General features: G+C 39.5%; 1 protein-coding gene across 3 annotated transcripts in view; it reads right to left on the reverse strand.

The window, feature by feature from the left end:
* Positions 1-13770: 13770 nt before the first annotated feature.
* PLGRKT (plasminogen receptor, C-terminal lysine transmembrane protein) overlaps positions 13771-20672 on the reverse strand; it is a 41802-nt gene continuing 34900 nt past the window's right edge. The window contains exons 3-5 of one of the 3 annotated variants that reach the window (XM_006761601.2): positions 18469-18599; positions 17777-17886; positions 13771-14171 (exon numbers count right to left, since the gene is read on the reverse strand). In XM_006761601.2, coding sequence (XP_006761664.1) covers positions 14050-14171; positions 17777-17886; positions 18469-18599 — 363 coding nt within the window. In that variant the 3' untranslated portion in view covers positions 13771-14049. The remainder of the gene's footprint in view (positions 14172-17776; positions 17887-18468; positions 18600-20672) is intronic. The other 2 variants (XM_015562514.1, XM_006761600.2) reach the window with 2 other exon arrangements.

Below are 20672 nucleotides of genomic sequence, written 5' to 3' on the forward strand. Positions count from 1 at the left end.
GGGCGCCGCACCCTGTCACACTCAGGGCAGGGCCGACGGGGAAGTTATGGCTCTACCCTGTCATGCACAGAGCAGGGCCGATCAGGGGGTTGGGGCTCCTTCCCCTGTCACGAACAGAGCAGGATGGATAGGGAGGTTGTGGCCCCGTCCCCTGTCACACACAGAGCCGCAGGGCGATCAGGGGCTTTGGGCGCTGCCCCCTGTCACGCTGATCCCTGTGCTGGGAGGCGTCATGGCTCTGCTGATCCCAGTGCCGGGAGGCATATTACCCTTTTACTATATAGGGTAGAGGCCTAGTGCATGGGTGAAACCAGCTGGTATGCCCTAAAGGGTGTCCTGGATCAGGGTGGCGGTCCCCACTGGGGTGCCTGGCCAGTCTGGGTGAGGGGCTGAGGGCTGTTTTCAGGCTGGCGGGTGACTGAAGCTCCCAACCGCTCCGTTTTTTCTTTTTCTTTTTTTTATTCTGGGCCAGCTTTAGCTCTGAGGCTTGGCTCCAGCTCTTAGGCCTCCACGGCAGAAAATAGGTTTCTGGCCTTTGCTTACAATGTTGCGAATCTGCTGGCTGAAGTCCGGTGGTATTTGTTAAAATGTTTCAAACTGCAGGCTCAGAGGCCTGCAGTGGCAGGCGGGGAACGTTGGTTTCCTCCGTCACTGAAGCAAGCAAGCCTCATGTTAGTTTCAAGCTGCCTGGCTGCCGGCCGCCATCTTGGCTGACAGTTAATTTGCATATCTCGCTGATTAGCCAATGAAAAGGGTAGCTGTCGTACGCCAATTACCATGTTTCTCTTTTATTAGTGTAGATTTTATTTTATTTATTTTATTTTATTTTGTTTTTAGTCTCTGTGTCATTTATTTCTGCCCTAATCTTTATTATTTCCTCCTTTCTACTTACCCTTGGCTTTTCTTTTTGTTCTCTTTCTAATTCTTTAAGTTGTAGGGGTAAATAGTTCATTATTAATTTTTTTTGTTTTTTTGAGGTAGGTCTGTAGTGTGAACCTGCTCTCAAGACTGCTTTTGCTGTGTCCCAGAGATTTTGGATTGTTTTGTGTTCAATTTCATTTTTTTCTAGGAAGTTTTTTTTATTTCTTTCTTGATCTCATTGATAACCCATTCATTGTCTAACAACATGCTATTTAGCCTCCATGTGTTTCAATGTTCTGAGTGTTTTTACTGTAGTTGATTTCTAATTTCATTCCATTATGATCTAAGAAGATGCTTGATATGATTTCGGTCTTCTTGAACTTGCAGAGACTTGTTTTTTTTCCTAACATGTGGTCTATCTTTGAGAATGACCCATGTACCCTTGAGAAGAATGTATATTCTGCAACTTTGGGGTGAAATGTTCTATAAATGTCAATTAAATCCATCTAGGCCAATATGTCATTTAGAGTCCATGTTTCCTTGTTAATTTTTTGTCTGGAAGATCTATCCAGTGAAGTCAGCAGGGTTTTAAAGTCCTCCTACTCTGAGTATACATATTGCTGTTAATCTCTCTTCAAGTCCTCTAGAAATTGTATTATATATTTAGGTGTTCCTATATTGGGTGCATATATGTTTACCAGGTTTATATCTGCTTGTTGGATTGATCCCTTTATTATTATGTAGTGACCTTTATTGTCTCTTGTGATGGCCTTCATTTTGAAGTCTATTTTGTCATATATGTGTATTGCTAACCCAGTTTTTTTTTTTCATTTCCATTTGCATGGAAATTTTTTTCTCCTCTCTTCACTCTCATCCTGCATGAGTCTTTTGTTATTAGGTAGGTCTCTGTAGACAGCATATAAGTGGGTCATGTTTTTTTGTGTGTTTTTTTAATATATTCAGCTATCCTATGTCTTTTGATCAGAGCATTTAATCCATTTACATTTAAGGTTATTATTGATAGGTACTTACTTATTGTCATTTTAATTCTTTATGCAGCCCCTTTAGCATTTCTTGCAGTGCTGGTTTTGTGGTGATAAATTCCTTTAGCCTTTTATTTTATTTTTTTTTTTTTGGTCTGGGAAGCTCTTTATTTCAGATCCTTGGTTTCAGATCCTTGCTTTTCATTACCTTGAATACTTCATCCCATTCCCTTCTGGCTTGTAGAGTTTCTGATGAGAAATCAGCTGACAGCCTTATGGGAGCTCCTTTGTAGGTAACAAATTGCTTTTCTCAATTGCTTTTCTCTTGCTGCCTTTCAGATCTTTGTCTTTAATTTTTGGCACTTTTATTATTCTGTATCTGGGCATGGGCCTGTTTGGATTCTTCTTGCTTGGAACTCTCTCTGTCTCCTGAACTTTTTTTTTTTAAATATATTTTATTGATTTTTTACAGAGAGGAAGGAAGAGAGATAGAGAGTTAGAAACATCAATGAGAGAGAAACATCGATCAGCTGCCTCCTGCACATCTCCCACTGGGGATGTGCCTGCAACCCAGGTACATGCCCTTGACCGGAATCGAACCCGGGACCCTTCAGTCTGCAAGCCGACGCTCTATCCACTGAGCCAAACCGGTTTCGGCTGTCTCCTGAACTTTTGTGACATTTTCCTTCACCAGGTTGTGCCATTATTTCTTCAAACACTTTCTCTATCCCTTGCTCATTTTCTTCCCTTTCTGGCATGCCTATTATGTGAATATTAGGAGCCTGGTGCACGAAATTTGTGCACTGGGTGGGGGGGTATCCTCAACCCAGCCTGCCCCCTCTCACACACTGGGAGCCCTCAGTGGATGTCCTACTGACGACTTAGGCCCGCTCCACGTGGAGAGTGGGCCTAAACCATAGTCTGGCCTCCCTTTGCGGGAGGCGCCTGGGCTGATCAGGGGAAGGCGCCAGCCCCATCACCCCGCTGCTGCAGCCACTGACAGCCATTGCAGCTGCCAAGGTGTTTTCATCAACACAGACTCCAGTCCCTTCACCATGAAAAAATGACAACTTTCTTTAGGCATTTTAAAGATGTGTCTTTTATAAAATATGACATTTCTTTCTTTCTTTTTTTATATCCTCACTTGAGGCTATGTTTCCATTGATTTTTAAAGAGTGTGGAAGAGAGAGAGGGAGAGACAGAGAGAAACATCAGTGTGAGGTAGACACTTTGATTGGTTGCTTCCTGCATGAGCCCTGACCTGGGCCCCGGCCAGGGAGGAACCTGCAACCTAGCTACATGCCCTTGATCATAATTGAACCCGGTCCCTGCAGTCAGCAGGCCAAGGCTCTATCCACTGAGTCAAACTGGCTAGGGCAGGATATGACATTTCTTAGCCCCTCCAGCAGTTGACGTTTGTTTTTTCCTCCAGGAGTGTGTTGGAAAAAACCCTAGATCACCTTCTTGGATTATTATAACCCAAGTTACCAAGAACACTCCAAGTGGCGGCGTACAGAGAGCTTAGCCAATGAGTGGTCAGAAAAGGTGTTTATGCTCGAACTGGTTTGGCTCAGTGGATAGAGCGTCGGCCTGCAGACTGAAGGGTCCCAGGTTTGATTCCTGTTAAGGGCACGTACCTTGGTTGGGGGCATATCCTCAGTGGGGAGTGTGCAGGAGGCAGCTGATCAATGTTTCTCTCTCATCGATGTTTCCAATTGTTTATCCCTCTCCCCTCTTCTCTGTAAAAAAATCAATAAAATATATTTTTAAAAAGAAGAAAAGGAAAGGTGTTTCCTCTGCACCTCATGCGCAGAGGACGCCCACGTTGTGTCCACTGGGCTAGGAGTGTGTCCCCGCCGCCGGGTGGGGGGCACGCCACTGAGGCCAGCAGCCAGCCCTGCGTTGTGGGTGCCGGGCTGGGGGCTGGCTGGACCTGGGCCACATGGCAGCTGCTGCCACCAGAGGCACACCTCCCAGACCAGCAGCCCCACGTTGTGGGCTCTGGGTTGGGGGGTGTGGACCTGGGCCGCTGCTTGGTGCTGGTGCACATGCAAGTGGTGAGAGGACGAGAACATCTGCTTGATGCCTGTGCCCGTAGGCCTGGAGTGGCCAGGGGTATTTTGGGATCCCAGCTGCTCAGGGCCTACGCACAGGCCTACAGGTTCAGAGCAGCCTGGGTCCTGAGGATGTTCCTGGGACCCAGGCCACTTGGCGCCTGTGTATGCAAATTAACCCACCATCTTTGTTGGGTTAATTTGCATACTCACTCCTGGCTGGCTGGTTAGTGTAGTGGAGGGATGGTCAATTTACATGTTTCTCTTTTATTATATAGGATTGTTACATTTCAGGTTGTTCCACAGTTCCCTTAAGCTGTCCTCCTGTTTACTATTATTTTTCTTTTTGGTTCTCTGAGTGACTTTTTCTACCCTGCCTTCTAATTCACTGATCTGATCCTTGGATTCCCCTAATCTGCTGTGTATTCCTTCCACTGTGTTCTTTATTAGTGCTATGCTATTTTTCATAGTTACTGTATCTTTTTTCATACTGTTGAGCATCTTTGCCACCATTATTCTGAACTCTATGTCTGATAAATTTCTTATCTCCATTTCAATTAGCTCTTCCTCTGGAGTATTCTCATGTTCCTGCATTTGGGGCTTTTTTTGTCTCCCCATTTTGATTGCCTATTTGGGTTTGTGTCTGTGTATTAGGTAGATCTGTTACGACTCCCAATCTCTAGTGCAGGACATTGTCAGACACTGTGACTGGTCCTTGGAACCCTAGTTGGTGCTATCAGCAATTCATAGCTTGTGGCTCCATCTGTTGGGGCTGGGTGCCTTTGGAAAGGACCATGATGTGCACTAAGGTCTGCTTTTTCTGGCTCTGGGACTGGGATTAGATCAGGAAAGACTCAAAGCCTTCCAGATATGCCTGCAGTCCCATTGACACTGAGACTTGATTAGCCTCAGGCTATCACTAATAGGGTGGGGCAACTGCCTTTCCCCCAGGCAAAAACTGCCTGGGTAGCAAAGGTTCCTGGGGAAAGATTTCCTAAGGAAACCAGGGTGGCTACCCTCTGTGCTCCAACTCCAGCGCCCCTATTCCTGGCTTTCGTTTACACAGCTCCAAGTCCACTCTGCCCTCCCTCTGCCAGAGCCCAAGGTGAGTGGCTGCACACAAAATTTTGTGTGTTGGCCCTTTAAGAGTGTGCCTGCATTTCCACCTGTCTCTTGTTGGTCAGCAGCAACCCTGCTGCTTTTCACAGCCTGATGCTATGTGGGCACCTTTCTCAGTTCTGGTGCTCTGGGTTGGGGAACCCTGCTTGGGGTTTAAACACGAGTTCTCAGTGGGAACCCCTCACAGGTAAGATATCATTCCAGAACTTCAGCTGCTCTCTTTGGGAGTCCAGTCAGCCCTTTCAAGCCTCTGTACTTCCTATCAATCTCAATGCAGTCTCCACTTTCTGTTCTTGGTTACCAGAGTTCTCTCCAGCTAGTCTTCCATTGATTTTTTAGGGTGGTTCTTCTGTATTTTAGTTATATTTCCAGTTTGGTCCTGGGAGAGTGTCAGTGTAGCTTCCACTTACTCTGCCACCATTTCGGAATCTTAGCCAATATTTTTATAGAAACACATTATTCTACTTCAACCTTATAACAATGGCATAAGTGAAAAATTAGTACAGAGATGTCAGTAAAGAATATAGAACCTGAACAATCATATTTTATTCCTTCTTTCTTGACTTTCAAGAATTGTAAAGCTTGCTTATTTTGCAAGGATAACAAATGTCACTTATAATCTGCATATATTTGAAGAGATCAACAAGTTATATTTGCTTGTACCTGGCTTAATATACTAACCTTGAGACATCTCAGAATAATCCTTACTAAGTGTTTTCAAACAATTTTAAGTACTTATTAGCATGCCAAAATGACATTTTAAAGCTTTAGAAAAACATACAATACTGTCGATTTTCAAGAGGTATTATTTTTATAGCAACAAGTTTGAACATAACTGTAAATTGCCTTTCTCATAAAATGAAGTTTAATTCTTTTTTTTTATAGGTATGGTTGGAGATATATATATATATATATATAGTAAGGGGTTGTTGACCTTAAACAAATAGGTAGCCAGATATTCCTCCAGCAAAATAGATTTACTATTTGGAAGGAACAAATAATTGCAATTCAGGACATGCAGTCTAATAGCACACCACACACTTTACCATGAATGAAGTCCAGAGAAACAATGGAGAGAAATACTCTTGCAGACTTTGAAGGGGCTGTTGTAATGAAGAGTTCATTAGAGGAAACAAAGTTGGAAGGATAGTGACTTTTCAGTAGCTGAATTATGGCAGTCTTTCATCAGCTGAGCAGTTATTGGGCAAGGAGGGATCTTCCCTCCTCCAGCTTAGGTAGTAAAGTAATATCACTTCCTGCTGGAGATGCAAGGTAGTCTCTTCCTGTTGAGGACAGTACTGTGCTGTTAACTTGGGCATGAGCATTTTCTCTTATAGTCCCCTACTCCATTATAAATGAGTTTTTTTTGTTTATTAATTTTCACAGGGGTTACCCAAAAGCATTTAACAAAGGATCATTCTGAACTAAGCTGACTGGTGGAGAAGAAAAATTGTTAAGTATCTAGGAAAAGTTGTGTATATCTGTATGATTATGAGTTCTCTTCATCTGTGATTCTGTGATTTTGATCATGTGATTATGAACTTTGGATGGGGGTGTTCTTCCTTATATTTAGTGTGTGTAGAATACCTTCTTTTCACTTGCTCCCAGAGATTGAGTCTATTAGATTTAATAACCAGCTGTTCTGAATGCTTAGACCTACTTTCTTTAAAGGTACATTTTTTTCCAGAATACCCTATTTTCCTGCTTTCAGGTTTTCTTATCCACAGGCCCAGATACCTCACTTTCTAGATTTTCTAGGATAGCCCTGATTTCAATTTTACTCTTTTCAGTAAATACCATTTGTTTAATGCATAACTAAATATTAGTTGAATTTATACCATTTTGTGTGTGAAGTCTCATCTAAATGAACCAATGAAATATGGCCCTTCATCACATCAATTACTCATAGTTTTAGTTCTCAAGTATGTTTATTGTGTTCATAGAAAATAGTAATTTTTCTTGAGAAATAAGATATACAATCAACTGCTTGACAGAGAAGGGTTTGCCATCAGCTATCAGTTTCTCCTTTGTAAAATAAAACTCATTAATTTATAGGGTAGAATGAACATAGCAATTGATAGGAGATATGCTTTGGAGGATGTCAGTAAACATAGAACAATAACATTAGGAAATATTGAATGCTTATTATCCACTGAACATTTTATCTCATTTTTATCCCTCTCAGTAGTACTCTGAGCTGAGTAATGTCAATATTACCAAACTATAGATGAGGTGATGGAGAAATGGTGATTCAGACACATGTTTAAGTCTAGTGAGTGGTGAAGTGAGGATTTAAATTGAGACTGTTTCTGCAGAGCTTGAGCTCTTAACACTTGGATATCAAACATAATTTGCTGAGAAGTTTTACAAACATGATTTCATTTTGCCTACATAACAGTCATGTTGCACAGATATTTACCTCATTTTATAGATAATACTCAGAATACTTTGCCAGGGATCACACAATTAGTGAGGGTTTGTGGTGTGGCTCAAGCAAAGACTTCAGATATCAAGTTCAGTGTCTTTTTTTAATCACATGAAAGTTTCATGTCCCCTTAGTGCCTACTAAGCAATCAGCACAGCAATGACATATAGTCAGTTTTCAAAATCAAATCAATAATTTTAATTTTTATAATTATATGCACATATGTAATACAAACCTTCATCCTTTGAGGATGAATGGTACATTTTATGACTCTTTATACACTTATGGCAAATCAACAAGTTTAAAATATTAGTTCTAAAATCCTGCCCTAATTAGGATCCCTGTAGAGATATGTGGACTCTTCCTGTCTACCCTTTGAAAATTTGAGGCTTGAGAAATAAGTTAATAAGAAGAATAGAACATAAAGAAAAATATCTACTTACTACATAGGTAGCCACTATGGAAAACAATAAGGAGTTACCTCAAAAAATTAAAAATAGAGCTGCCTTATGACCCAGCAATTCTACTTCTGGGACTATAGCTGAAGAAACCTGAAATACTAATTCAAAAGAACACATGCATCCCTATGTTCATTGCAGCATTATTTACAATAGCCAAGATTTGGAAGCAGCCCAAATGTTCATCCGTAGATGAGTGAATAAAAATGCTGTGGTACATTTACACAATGGAGTACGACTAAACCATAAAAAAAGGAAATCTTACCTGTTTGTGACAGTATGGATGGACCTAGAGAATATTATGCTAAGTGAAATAAGTCAATCAGAGAAAGACAGTTGCCATATGATTTCACCCATATGTGGAATCTAATAAACAAAATAAACAAACTAAATAGAAGTAGACTTATAGATACAGAAAACAGACTGACAGGTGTCAGAAGGGAGAGATTTGGGGGGTGGGCAGTGTGAAAAAGGTAAAGGGATTAAAAACTCATAGACACAGACAACATTATGGGGATTACAAGAAGGAAAAGAGTGGTGGGGGAAAGTAGAAGAGGGTAAAGAGGGGATAAATGTAGATGGGAAAAGACTTCACTGTGAATGGTGAACATACTTACAATGTACAGATGTTGCATTATAGAATTGTACACTTGAAACCTATATAATTTTATTAACCAATGTTACCCCAATAAATTGAATAAAAATTTTAAAAAACACACACAAAATAAGGGTTACTTGAACACACAAAAATAAACAAAAATAATTTTATTTAAAAAATTCTAAATATTTGTATTAGATGACAAATATTAAAATTCAGTTCTTTTACTTTTTCTTTTTCCCTTCTATACTGAATAATTTCTTGCTAAATCCATTCATTTGGGCAGAACAAAGGATGTATCCATGCTGGCAGGTGTAGGGGAAGGCTGTGGTGGTTCTGATGGGGGTGTTGTAATCTGAGAAGAGTGAGGAAGGTATCCACATTGGGAGCAGGGAGGAAGGGAAGGTGACCCAGTGAGAGGTGTGTGAGCCTGAACTGGTTAAGAAAGGCTTTTGCATGGTGGTGCAGGCTAGTGTTGTTAGGATTTGAATTGGATGAGGAATATATCTAACTATGTGATGGGTAGCCAGCATGAGTGGTTGAAGCTCAAGCAGGGTGAGGAGGAGGGTTGGTGTAGGAGGGCTTCCCAGCACAGAGTGTTGACACCCAAGCCAGCTGAGAAATGCCTTAGAAATCCTGATGGAAAGTCATTAACAACCAGGAATTCTGTCCCCAGCCAACTTATCAATCAAGTGAACAAGAAGTTATTTTTAGATATATAAGGTCTCAACATTTTTTTCCTCCATTCAGTCTTTGTCACAAAGCTAAGGAGGGATGAGTTCCAGCAAATGAGGGAGCACAGCATAGAATATAGGAAACAAAAGATCCAACCCAGGTATAAGAAAAAAGGACCCTATCCCTCCACCATGGTGGTGAAGGGAAAACTCAGGAGGAGAGAGCTGTAAAAAAAAAAACCCAAAAACAGTACAGGTGAGAACAGGTCGGAAGCCTCCAATTTTTTTTCAAGAAGGTATTGACAAAATACCTGATGTGAATGGATGTCTTTGGAGGATATTTAAAAACCAACAAAAAATCTGAGGTTAATGAAGTTATAAAGAACATTAAGCACATAAAACAACAAAAAGATTACTAATTCCAGAGAAATCAGGAAGTGAGCAAGAAAGGGAAGTAATTATACTTTACTATATGACACAGTGTGAACAGTGTTTGCATCATTATAATGTAAACAATGAATATTGATCCAACCAAAATGATTACATAACAGTATTTAAACGATAGGGAAATAGATGCATATGGTAGTGGTTGTTGGGGTTGGGGGAGTTAAGATAGCTAATTCTTTATTATCTTTATGGTATGTCAAGAAATAATATTTTTTGAAACATTAAGAAGTAAATACACTGGAATGTTACTTAGAAATGTAAAGTTAAAATAACCCTATCAGTAACTAAAATATGAGTTGCTTTCAACTACTTATTAGCCCTTACCATTTCAGTTTGAGCTGATCTGACTTCCAGTGTCTAACACCTGCGTTTCTTGCTTGAGGTTTATTCTGGTTTCCAGAGCCCATTTTGCCTGTACATTCTAATCTGGGAAAATTTCACTCCTTGGATTGGAAAACTTAGGTGGGGGTAGGGGATGTTTTAAACCATTTCCCAGAGTTCTTCATCAGGATTAAGCTACAGTGGTCTGCAAAGGTCACTTTCTAGGTTAGACTTCATTTACTAGTTCCCTTCTCTGTCCTATCTACTTCCTTAATTCCTCATCAATGTTTTGGGGATCACCTCCAAAATCAGTGACTTGCTCAAGTGATTGGTGCCAAATCTACTTCAGGGAAATCCTATATTGAGATAGGATTATCTAAAAGAGATAAACGTGACCATCTCTGGGGAAAAAGAAATGGGAGGAAGAACAGAATATCTTAACTATGAGCCTATTTGAACTTTTCCTGTAACACACCTATTCTAGTAGGAAATTGATGTCTGCTTGAATTGCTGAAAGCAATTATGAAAGTCAGTAGATGAACAAAATCCCCTTCACCTGCCTAGTAAGACTTTCAGGCTATTTCAGAGGTGGTAGGCTTGTCCTTTGCTTTCAGTCCATACAAGAAAACTGCATGAAAGGTAAGTCTAGCATCCTGTGTTTCTCATAGCTATTGAATTCAAAGAAGTAACTATCTAGAGCAGTTGTGGGGAACCTTTTTTCTCCCAAGGGCCATTTAGATATTTATACCATCATTCTCAGGCCATACAAAACTATCAGCTTAAAAATTAGGCTGTTATATTTAGTCAAACATTTAATTAACTCACCCCTAATGCCTTGGTAGGGCCAGACCAAATGATTTAAGGGACCTTATATGGCTTGCAGGCTGGATGTTCCCCACCCCTGATCTAGAGGCACAAACTATTCAAACCATAGGTGTTTTTGTTATTGCTAGTTTGAAATACATAGCATTAGTTGGACTCCTTTCAAATTTCTTAGTTCCTTGAAGATGAAAAGCATTCTGGTTGCCAAGTCTTCTCTGGAGCATTTCAAGATATGAAATTGTCAAGTATCCAGAATCCATATTGAATTTCTATGGAATGTAATCTCTTTCTCTCTCTCTCTCTCTCTCTCGCTCTCGCTCTCGCTCTCGCTCCCGCTCCGGCTCTCGCTCTCTCTCTATCACCTTGGTAGATACAGTTGATACTACCTTCTACTTGTGTCAGATCTTCATCAGCAGAAAATTAATGGTGTGGGAATGTTGGGAAAACTGCTCTAGATAGTTACTTCTTTGAATTCAATAGCTATGAGAAACACAGGATGCTAGACTTACCTTCCATGCAGTTTTCTTGTATGGACTGAAAGCAAAGGACAAGCCTACCACCTCTGAAATAGCCTGAAAGTCTTACTAGGTGTTCCTCAAAGCCCAATCCTGACACCCTGATAACTTTTCATAGACCTTCCTTATTTCATTTCAATTTATCAGTATCCATTGACTTTCACATACCTTCAACAGCTGTTTCCTTATAGTTTTTTGAAATCCCCACCAAACTAGAATCCCAGATTGCCAGTCAGTCCTCTCTAGGTTGTGACTTTATGAGACATATTCTGAACCCCGTTCTAACACCAAATGAAATGCCCAAACCGACTCAGGCTCAGGGTTTGCCTGTCCTTCATGTCCAGGCAGAGCAGAAAACATCTACACAGGTGAAGTCCTCCAAGAAAAAGAATAAATAAACTGAGGTTAGCAATCTATCTTTTAACCCCATGACACTTGTGGAATAAGAAATAATGAACCAGAAATACTATCTAAACCTCAGACTCAGTGACCACTGAGTATCAGTGGGCTATAGGGTTCCAGTTGCTTTTATCAGCAGTCATGATAAGTTTGTGTTGTTCCACACACACTTCTTATTGCCATTCAAGTAACCAAAGGAACAAGTTATTACAGCAAAATAAACAGGCCTGTGAGGGGATCCCATAGGTGACTTTGGTCCCTAGGGAGCTCAGCTCCCCCAAGCAAGCCAGTAATGGAACCCTGGCAGCCATTTACTGTGAGAGGCATTTGAGTCAGCTCCATCCCTTCATGAAGACTACTCTTCCTTGGCTCTCTTATATTCTGTCACCCCCTACGCTTCTCTGCTTCCAGCCAGCCTGGGCTTCCTGGTACACCTGTAGCCCAATCTTCATAAACTCCAAGTCCCAAAGTTACCAGTAGAAAAATCAGTAGAGATGCTAAATAGTCAGCCCTGAATATTAGAAACTTTCTTCAAATTGGACAGTTTGCAGTTTGCAAGGTATTTCTGAAATCTCCTGTAGGCATCCACAAGGCCAAACCTAGGAGAGCATTTCCAACCCTCTCACAGAACAGACACATCCAAGGCCAAGAGATACCGCAACGCGTGAGTAATAAGGCTTATTTAATAATATTTTCCCAGCAAGGGTTTGTTCTTTTCCCATAAGAGTGGAGCAAAAAAACTTTCTAGGTTCTGGCTAGTGTCTCTAAAATATCACATTTGAACATGCAGATACTAAAATTGTTGAAGCCTATAAAATATAGTATCAACTTCAGATTACTCATATTCCAGTTACATTGGTTGTAGATTATTTTTGCAGTCTGACTCTGCTACTTCCCTATCCTGTCCTAACCCCATCTTTGGGACATTTTCTAAGGCTCTGAAATTGAGCATACGTGATAATTTTTAAAAATTATTTTTGATTTTTACTTTGTCACTTTCCTTTGAAGTCAGGCAGTATGTTGCATTGGAAAGAATTCTTCTAGGGATATCAGACACCAGGGTTTTAGTACCAACTACCATTACCAGATGTAGAACTTGAGGTAAATCACTATGAACCTCCATTTTCTCAACTGTAAAATGGGATTTAGACTAGATAATTTCTAAGGGTCTTCCTTCCTTCTTTAAAATCTTGACAATATAGTTTCAATATTTGTTGCCAAAACTGTTTTGAGTGGATCTGGGGCACTGCTAAAATCTTTTACAAAGTGCAATTAAGTACTATACCATAAGGACCCTTCAGAATTATCTCCAAACACAAACTGAATTAGGTGGAATACCATATAAACTTGATTGAGTTGTAATTTTAGTACCAGTAGGATAGAGCACAACCTCCTTGGTGTTACACCCAAGGAGCTGAGCTGTGCCTCCAGGCTTATTTCTTAACAAATATCCCAAGTAAGGAACCTCTTGCCCCAGGCAAACCCAATAACCAGCAGCAAATCCCTAAACTTGACATGCAGGGCACTGCATTTAGTCATTCTTCTTTTTCTGCCAAGGATGCACTTCCTCTTCACCCCCTTGTCTTCTTGGAGAACTCAATGCATCCTTCAAGACCTGGCCCCAAGGTTCTCTTCGACTGTAATTGTATCAAAGCCATATGTTAATGCATCATCAGCTGCATTAGCCATGTATTTGTTCTTGTTTCTCTCCTTCAGATTTCATCTCCTACTATTCTTCCTAGCCTTCTTTCCATTATTTGACAAGTCTCAGAACCAGAGGAGAGCCTTTCCTCTGGCTCTTCCCTTTGCCTAGAAATCCCTTCCCTTCCCCCATACCTGCTTTTTACACAACTGGCTCATTCATCATTCAGTTCTCAGCTCAAATGTAATCTCTACCGAGCAGCAGTCCTTCCTGTCCTAGATCTATGCAAACCACTCAGAAGAGTGACTGGCCATAGGAACCACAATATACATATTAGTCATTAATATGAGTTGTTTCTGTCAGGTGGAGATAGGACACAACTGACAAATCCAAATTAAAGATGAATGTGATGGGGCAGGTGTGTGAGACAGAAAAATGAGAGCTATAGGACATTTGCTTTCAGGAGTTCAAAACAAGATAGTTTATTAACTTTATATTTAAATATTTATAATGTACATATATGGGAAATCTAAAAGTGACTTAGAGTACCTCCTTTTTTGTTGTTGAATGTTATAAATTTTATTTCAAAATAGTTTAACAAACCTGATCTTACATTTTAATATTTTAAAATAAAATCCAATATATCAAAATCTTGAACACTTAAACAATTATGAAAACCATTATTCAAGCCAACAATTTTGTGTTTTGAGTTTCAGTGGGTAAACATGATATCATTTGTCTATGAAGAATTTACTTTGTTCCCTTCTGGCTTTTTCAAGGCTTTCAAAAGTAATCATTCCTTTTGGCAGCTGTAACTTATTTTTTTCTTTTTCCAATATGTTCTCAGCTTCACCTTAAATAAAGTACAGACATATACAAGGTGACAAAGGAGTATCAGCAGTTTGTGAGAAGACCTACTTTCTGTGTTCCTCAAATCTTACAGTTAAATATTTCACCCGCTGTCCTCAGGAGAAGTGATCTCCCAAAGGAAATATAGTGATGAATCCTGAAGACTCACAGAAAGATAAATCAGATGCCATTTTATTTGACAGAAGACAACATTTTAACATGTAGAAGAGAAAGCATACCAAGTAATGTTTTTTTCCTTGAAGAAAAGTCAGGGTGCTAAAGATTAGTTGTGTTTGGAGGGGTTTGAGGTAGTCCCCTTCCTTTTGCCTTTTAATATATCATAAGTGACATGAGAAAATAAAATTTAATGAAAATTCTAAACTTTTAGGAAAGCTAATCTTTGACCTGAAACTACTTGTAAATACCCCAAGTAATATGAAATATTCTTTAGTCTGTATACCTACATACACACACATCTACACATTTCTATAAAACAGTTCCTCTTTCAGATAACAGCTAGTAATCTGTTGGACCCATTAACATTTGCCAACTTTTAATGTTGAAGACTAATTAGAAAAATTAATTTAAAAATTGTGTCATAATACACATTGACATTTTATAAACTTTGGAAATGAAGGCAAATGTTTCCTTTAAGTTCTTGTCTTTTAGCACACAATTTATACTCCAAACCTAACAGACTAAAATTTTCAAATTATATGAGTACTTCAACCATCTCCCAACACTTCTTTTCTCAGTCTCAAATAGTAAGTAAAGATCATTATAACTTGTATATAATTAGGCCGGCCACTGATGACAGACTAGATGTTTCCATGTGAGAATGTCTTGCTGGCATGTAGCAAATCTCAATATGTGTTTACAGAATGACTAATGATAAATTCAGTCAAACAGGGATTTTATATCTTGGGGTCATCATTAGTTAACAATGCTAAATGTGATAACCTAAAGCTTCTAATATGGTAGGTTTCCTGGTATATTCTAAAGATGTATTTCTTTTTACAAGAAATTTCCACAACATGCCCTGAAAGTATAAAATTCTGAATTTTGTAGACTCTGATGGACCTGTAATAAAATTACTTTAAAAATATACAATGAAATTGTTTCCAGAAAGTAAACTTGCTCTGTGACTTCTAATGTCCATTATAAAACAGTGAGACATATAGTTGGGCTCAGACTAATGAATCCTTAAGCAGATGAGTGATGTGAAACTGAGCTGGTTAATTTCTAGCTTCAAATGGGATTGTACCAAAAAAATTAATTTGTAGGTCAGCATTTTAGTACTCAGAATACATTTTCCCATAGTAATAATGCTATAAATCAATTTCTAGGCCATCAGCAAAGAACTCTTTAGCTTACAATATAGCTGAACTGTGATATCAATAACACCTGACTATAAAGAACACTTTTACATAGTATCTATGAGGAAATGTATTTCCATTTTTAATTTTTTTTTTCAGAACATATAATCCTCCATTTCCCCAGGCCTTGGAATGAGATGTTCTACTCCCTACTCCCAAACCTGTACCTCCTCCTTTACCATATCAAAGCAGTTCCCACAAAGCTTCAAGGATGGGCCTATAGCCCAGGAGAGAGCAGGATGGCAAAATGAAGGCTTGGGAAAAATCTGTTTCCAATATTCTATGGGTTAAAGGCTCGAAAAGTGGGTACACGGGGATACTCATATGAGTATAGTTCCCAGAGAAGTGGTATGAATTTGGAAGCAGGAATATCCTAGACCATTGGTCGGCAAACTGCGGCTCGCAAGCCACATGCGGCTCTTTGGCCCTTTGAGTGTGGCTCTTCCCCAAAATACTGACTTCTGCGCATGGGCCATGAAACTTCAATCGCACTGTACGTGCGCGCCCGCACATGGTGTTTTGTGGAAGAGCCACACTCAAGGGGCCAAAGAGCTGCATGTGGCTCGTGAGCTGCAGTTTGCTAACCACTGTCCTAGACTAATGGGAAACTATCTTCCTAGGACAGGAATGTCTTCTGACTAGTGTTATTTGCTAGGGCAGTGAGAGCCAAGGTTCTGTGAGATGAGAGCAGCACAGTCTGGTGAATATTTAACAACCAGCTCTCTCCCGGGGGGGGGGGGGGGGGGGGGCCTCTGCTCAGCCACAAGCCAGGCTGATGGCTGCCAGCACAGCGGTGGTGGCAGGAGCCTCTCCTGCCTCCGGGGGGGGGGGGGGGGGTTAAAATGTAAAGTTTATTAAGTACATATGTTTATTATAGGTTTACTTATAGAAAATATATGTAGCACACAAGTTATAAATAATAAAACATACAATACATTGTATCATAAATTCCATGTAGCAAATTGGTTCTTACAGAATGTTTTCATTGATTTTTGCTGAACCCTTGTAGTCACAGCTAAACTATAGTAGCAGTTGGTGAATGAATATAATTCCACTATGAATGATGGATGGCTGGTGTTTTCTTTTACATTGATGAGTATGGCAAAAGTGAAACAATGACATATGTTGGAACTTTACTCATTTGAGAATGCTTTGAACAACTTTGCTGAATCAGATAACAGTTTTTTAAATATTGGGAGAATATTTCCTCATTTTTTAAGCCATTCACAACGTAATGGCTAGGGACACAACACACTTTTAAACATAATCTGCATTTTTTAAAAATATATTTTATTGATCTTCCACAGAGAGGAAGGGAGAGGGAGAGGGAGCCAGAAACATCGACGTGAGAGAAACATCGATCAGCTGCTTCCTGCACACTCCCCACTGGGCACATGCCTGCAACCAAAGTACATACCCCTGACTGGAATCGAACCTGGGACCCTTGAGTCCACAGGCCGATGTTCCATCCACTGAGTCAAACTGGTCAGGGCCATAATCTGCATTATTAACATAGCCTTCATCACTATCTTAAGTCTAGACCATGGGTTGGTAAACTTTCTTAAAGGTCCAGACAGTAAATATTTTAGGCTTGTGAGGCCTTTTGTTTCTGTTCCAATGAGGCATCTCTGTCATGGTAATAAAAAGCAGCCAAAGCCAACTCTGAAATGAATGGCATGCCAATGTTCCAATAAAACTTTATTTTCAAAAACAGGTGGTCAGCCCACAGGCCATAGTATACCAACTCCTGGTCTAAACAATAAACAACAACAACAACAAAATAAGTCAAGTCTTGATTTAACATTTGCAGATTTCCATGGTGTAAATACTTCCACCACAATCAACTTCAGGGCACCAATGCGATGTCACTAAAGGCAGAGTTGTATCTGTATTTTATTGTATTTGTATATTGTATCTGCATTTCTACCATACAGATACAATAGATATTCATAATTTAAGAGTATAGACATATATAATCTAAATGTGTAGATTACAGTATAGTAATTAGCTGATCAGCTGAGAACTTTTTACCATTGTTTTTAATATAACTTAATGCTTATTTTTTGTAATTTATTTCATTGTAAATTTACATAATCTAATTTTTAATAATTATTATATTTAAAAACCAGGGAGAAGGTCTTGTCAGAATCTTCCTAAGTCAAGGAATCATAAGAAAGGGATCCTTTAACCAGATAATGAATCAGAAATAGAGTCTGGTTTATCAAACGCTTACCTTTCATTCTTTGTAGAAGGGTTCCATAGCCCAAGTCATACTGGTAGGTGAGGACAAAGCCTAATGGAATGATAGGGAAGAGGAAGGCTGGCTTCTTCCTTTTTATTGCTCTGGTTCAAGAAGAAAAATAAATAAATATCAAGAAATGATCGGTAAATACATATCTTTATACTTGATGAAAAAAAATTACCTGCTTTTTGAAAGAATGTCCTTTATTTCAAAAGTTACTTAATTCATTTGCATCTTCTTTGAAACTAGGATTTCCTTACCCATAACCCCTCACCAGATTCTACAGTTCTCCAGGGCAGGCAGGGTCTATGAATTTCTCATTTGTATTTGATGTTGAGGCTCAGATTACTCATTTTATATATAGTGAAGTGTTGATATCTACCATTTAAGGCTTGTGGAGATAAACTTGTAGAAGCCTCCTGTCTCGGTGCCAAGTTAGTTTTCTAACTTGTAAAATGGAGAAAAGAACAGAGACAATCCAATAAACTAAAGGCAGAATTAACTATTGCTACCCTGTTTCTACAGAATTACCTCTGAGGATTAAGCTATAATGGATTACTTTGCTTACATGCACAGTATTTGGACCAAAGTCCTGTCTTGGCCAACTGAATAATAATATGATAATGGCAAAGACAAAATAAATAAATTATTTAAGAAAATTTTAAAGTAAATAACAAACATACCCAGCTGTTAAAGAGATGGCTGCAATGCCAAAAAATGTTCCAAAATATTTGAGGAATTCCCGAGACCAAGCAACTTGCATGGCCATTTGTCTTTCTCTCATTTCGTTCTGCATCATTAGCTGTCTTTCCAGCTGAAGATAAAAAAAAAAAAAAAAAGAAAGAAAAAGAGAAAGTATGGTTACTCCCCTTTTGAACCTGAGCAGAGTAAATAAGCTGCTTTTCCAGTGAATTTTCATTCTTCAATTGCTTTGATTCATCTTTTTTTTTTTTTTTTTTAATTCTCAATAGCCTTTTTACTAATGTCCCTCTGGACAGCTATCCCCAGCTATTACTTTGTCAGTGAAATCATCCTGAAATATATACAGAGTAGATATGATATTCTTTTTCTATGTCTTGAGGTATTGACCACAGGTGGTTTGAAGCTTTTATACAAGCCTAACATATATGGTCAGCATATTATATCACATGTGAGGAAAGATCTACATGTCTTTAAATGCAGATACATCTTACTGGCCTTTATTACAACTTGCACTGAAATGATTTTGCCTTCCAAATCCATCCCAACTCCAAATTAAAATTCATTTGGAGTATCAGATTCACATCACACCATGATATAATGGTAGAGAGGTATTATTTAAAGACAAGACATCAATAGAGATTTTTTATTTGCCACAGTTTTCTTGTTGCCTCAAGTCCTTCACCTGTTTAGTCAGTGCCTTTCACTACTTTAAAAAGCAGATACAGCTCAGAACACAGAAGGAGACTCAATTTCTGAATAGATTTTGAGAAAACACAAGAGTTGCAGCAATCTGAAAGCCCCAATCCATTATTTGGAGTCATATTCTTGAGAGAGAAAAGTTGTCATTTTTCATTCTAAAATCTTGGCACAGTGTATTATTAGCAAAGCATAGAAGATAGCAAGCATAGAATTCATGATGTAAACCATAGGGTGGAATATAATGTGACTATGTGACTCAGTTTTCCTTCCTTATATTCTTTCTACGTTTTGAAGAAACTGGGAGAGGAGAATGAGATTTTAGATATAAAGATAGGGCTTGGCCCAGGTGGCATGGCTCAGTGTTAAGCATTGACCTAAGAACCAGGAGGTCATGGTTCAATTCCTGGTCAGGGCACATGCCCAGGTTGTGGGCTCGATCCCCAGTAGCGGGCATGCAGGAGGCAGCTGATCAATGATTCTCTCTCATCATTGATGTTTCTGTCTCTCTCTCCCTATCCCTTTCTCTCTGAAATCAATAAAAATATATTAATAATAACTACAAAAAAAGAAAGGGCTTAGCTCCTTGGCCCCTCTTGAGGGTTTAAGTTCCAGGCATGTGATGGATCTGGGGTTTGGGGACTCCCACTGAGCAAGAAACAAACATTTGTTTATCCCATTAGCACACATGTAGATTTTTCTTAATCTCCAGTTATCATTTCTTCTTCAGGCCCCAGGACCATTTCTGCTTTTTCATCATTATCAAATGCATCATTCCTGGTTAATTTCATCATAGGCAAATCTTGCACTGGAAGTAAACAGGTTCTTTAGGAGTTAAGATTTGGTCATTTTCACCTGGCCGAGGTAGTTTGAACATAAGGAAACTTGTTTTCATAGAGACAGAGAGTCATCATTAGCTCTCCCGGATGGTCCCAAGCCTCTGTGTCCATTTTCTGTCTCCTCCTCTGTCACGCTGTTATTTCTCACTCTTAGCAATAAATCCTTTTCTAAGGACCATTCTCTCCTGGTTTCCCTTCTTTCTCTGTCTCTTCCTCTCGATCTCTCAATGATCTGTTGCTTTTGATTGTAGACTCTAGGGCAGTGGTCGGCAAACCGTGGCTCACAAGCCACATGCGGCTCTTTGGCCCCTTGAGTGTGGCTCTTCCACAAAATACCACGTGCGGCCACGCACATACAGTGCGATTGAAACTTCGTGGCCCATGTGCAGAAGTTGGTTTTCAGCCTGGGCGAGTCTATTTTGAAGAAGTGGGGGTACGTTCGCTGAGGTCCCTGTGACGGGAGACATGGTGCAGGCGGGCTGTGGGATACGCAGCGCGGGGGAGGTGCCAAATATCAACAGTACTTAAACTATATAGGTAGGTTAATAACAATGTACCTACCTATATAGGTTCAGTTTAAAAAATTTGGCTCTCAAAAGAAATTTCAATCGTTGTCCTGTTGGTATTTGACTAATGAGTGTGACGACCAC

This window comes from Myotis davidii, unplaced genomic scaffold (genome assembly GCF_000327345.1).
Source record: "Myotis davidii unplaced genomic scaffold, ASM32734v1 scaffold1597, whole genome shotgun sequence".
Classification (NCBI taxonomy): Eukaryota; Metazoa; Chordata; class Mammalia; order Chiroptera; family Vespertilionidae; genus Myotis; species Myotis davidii.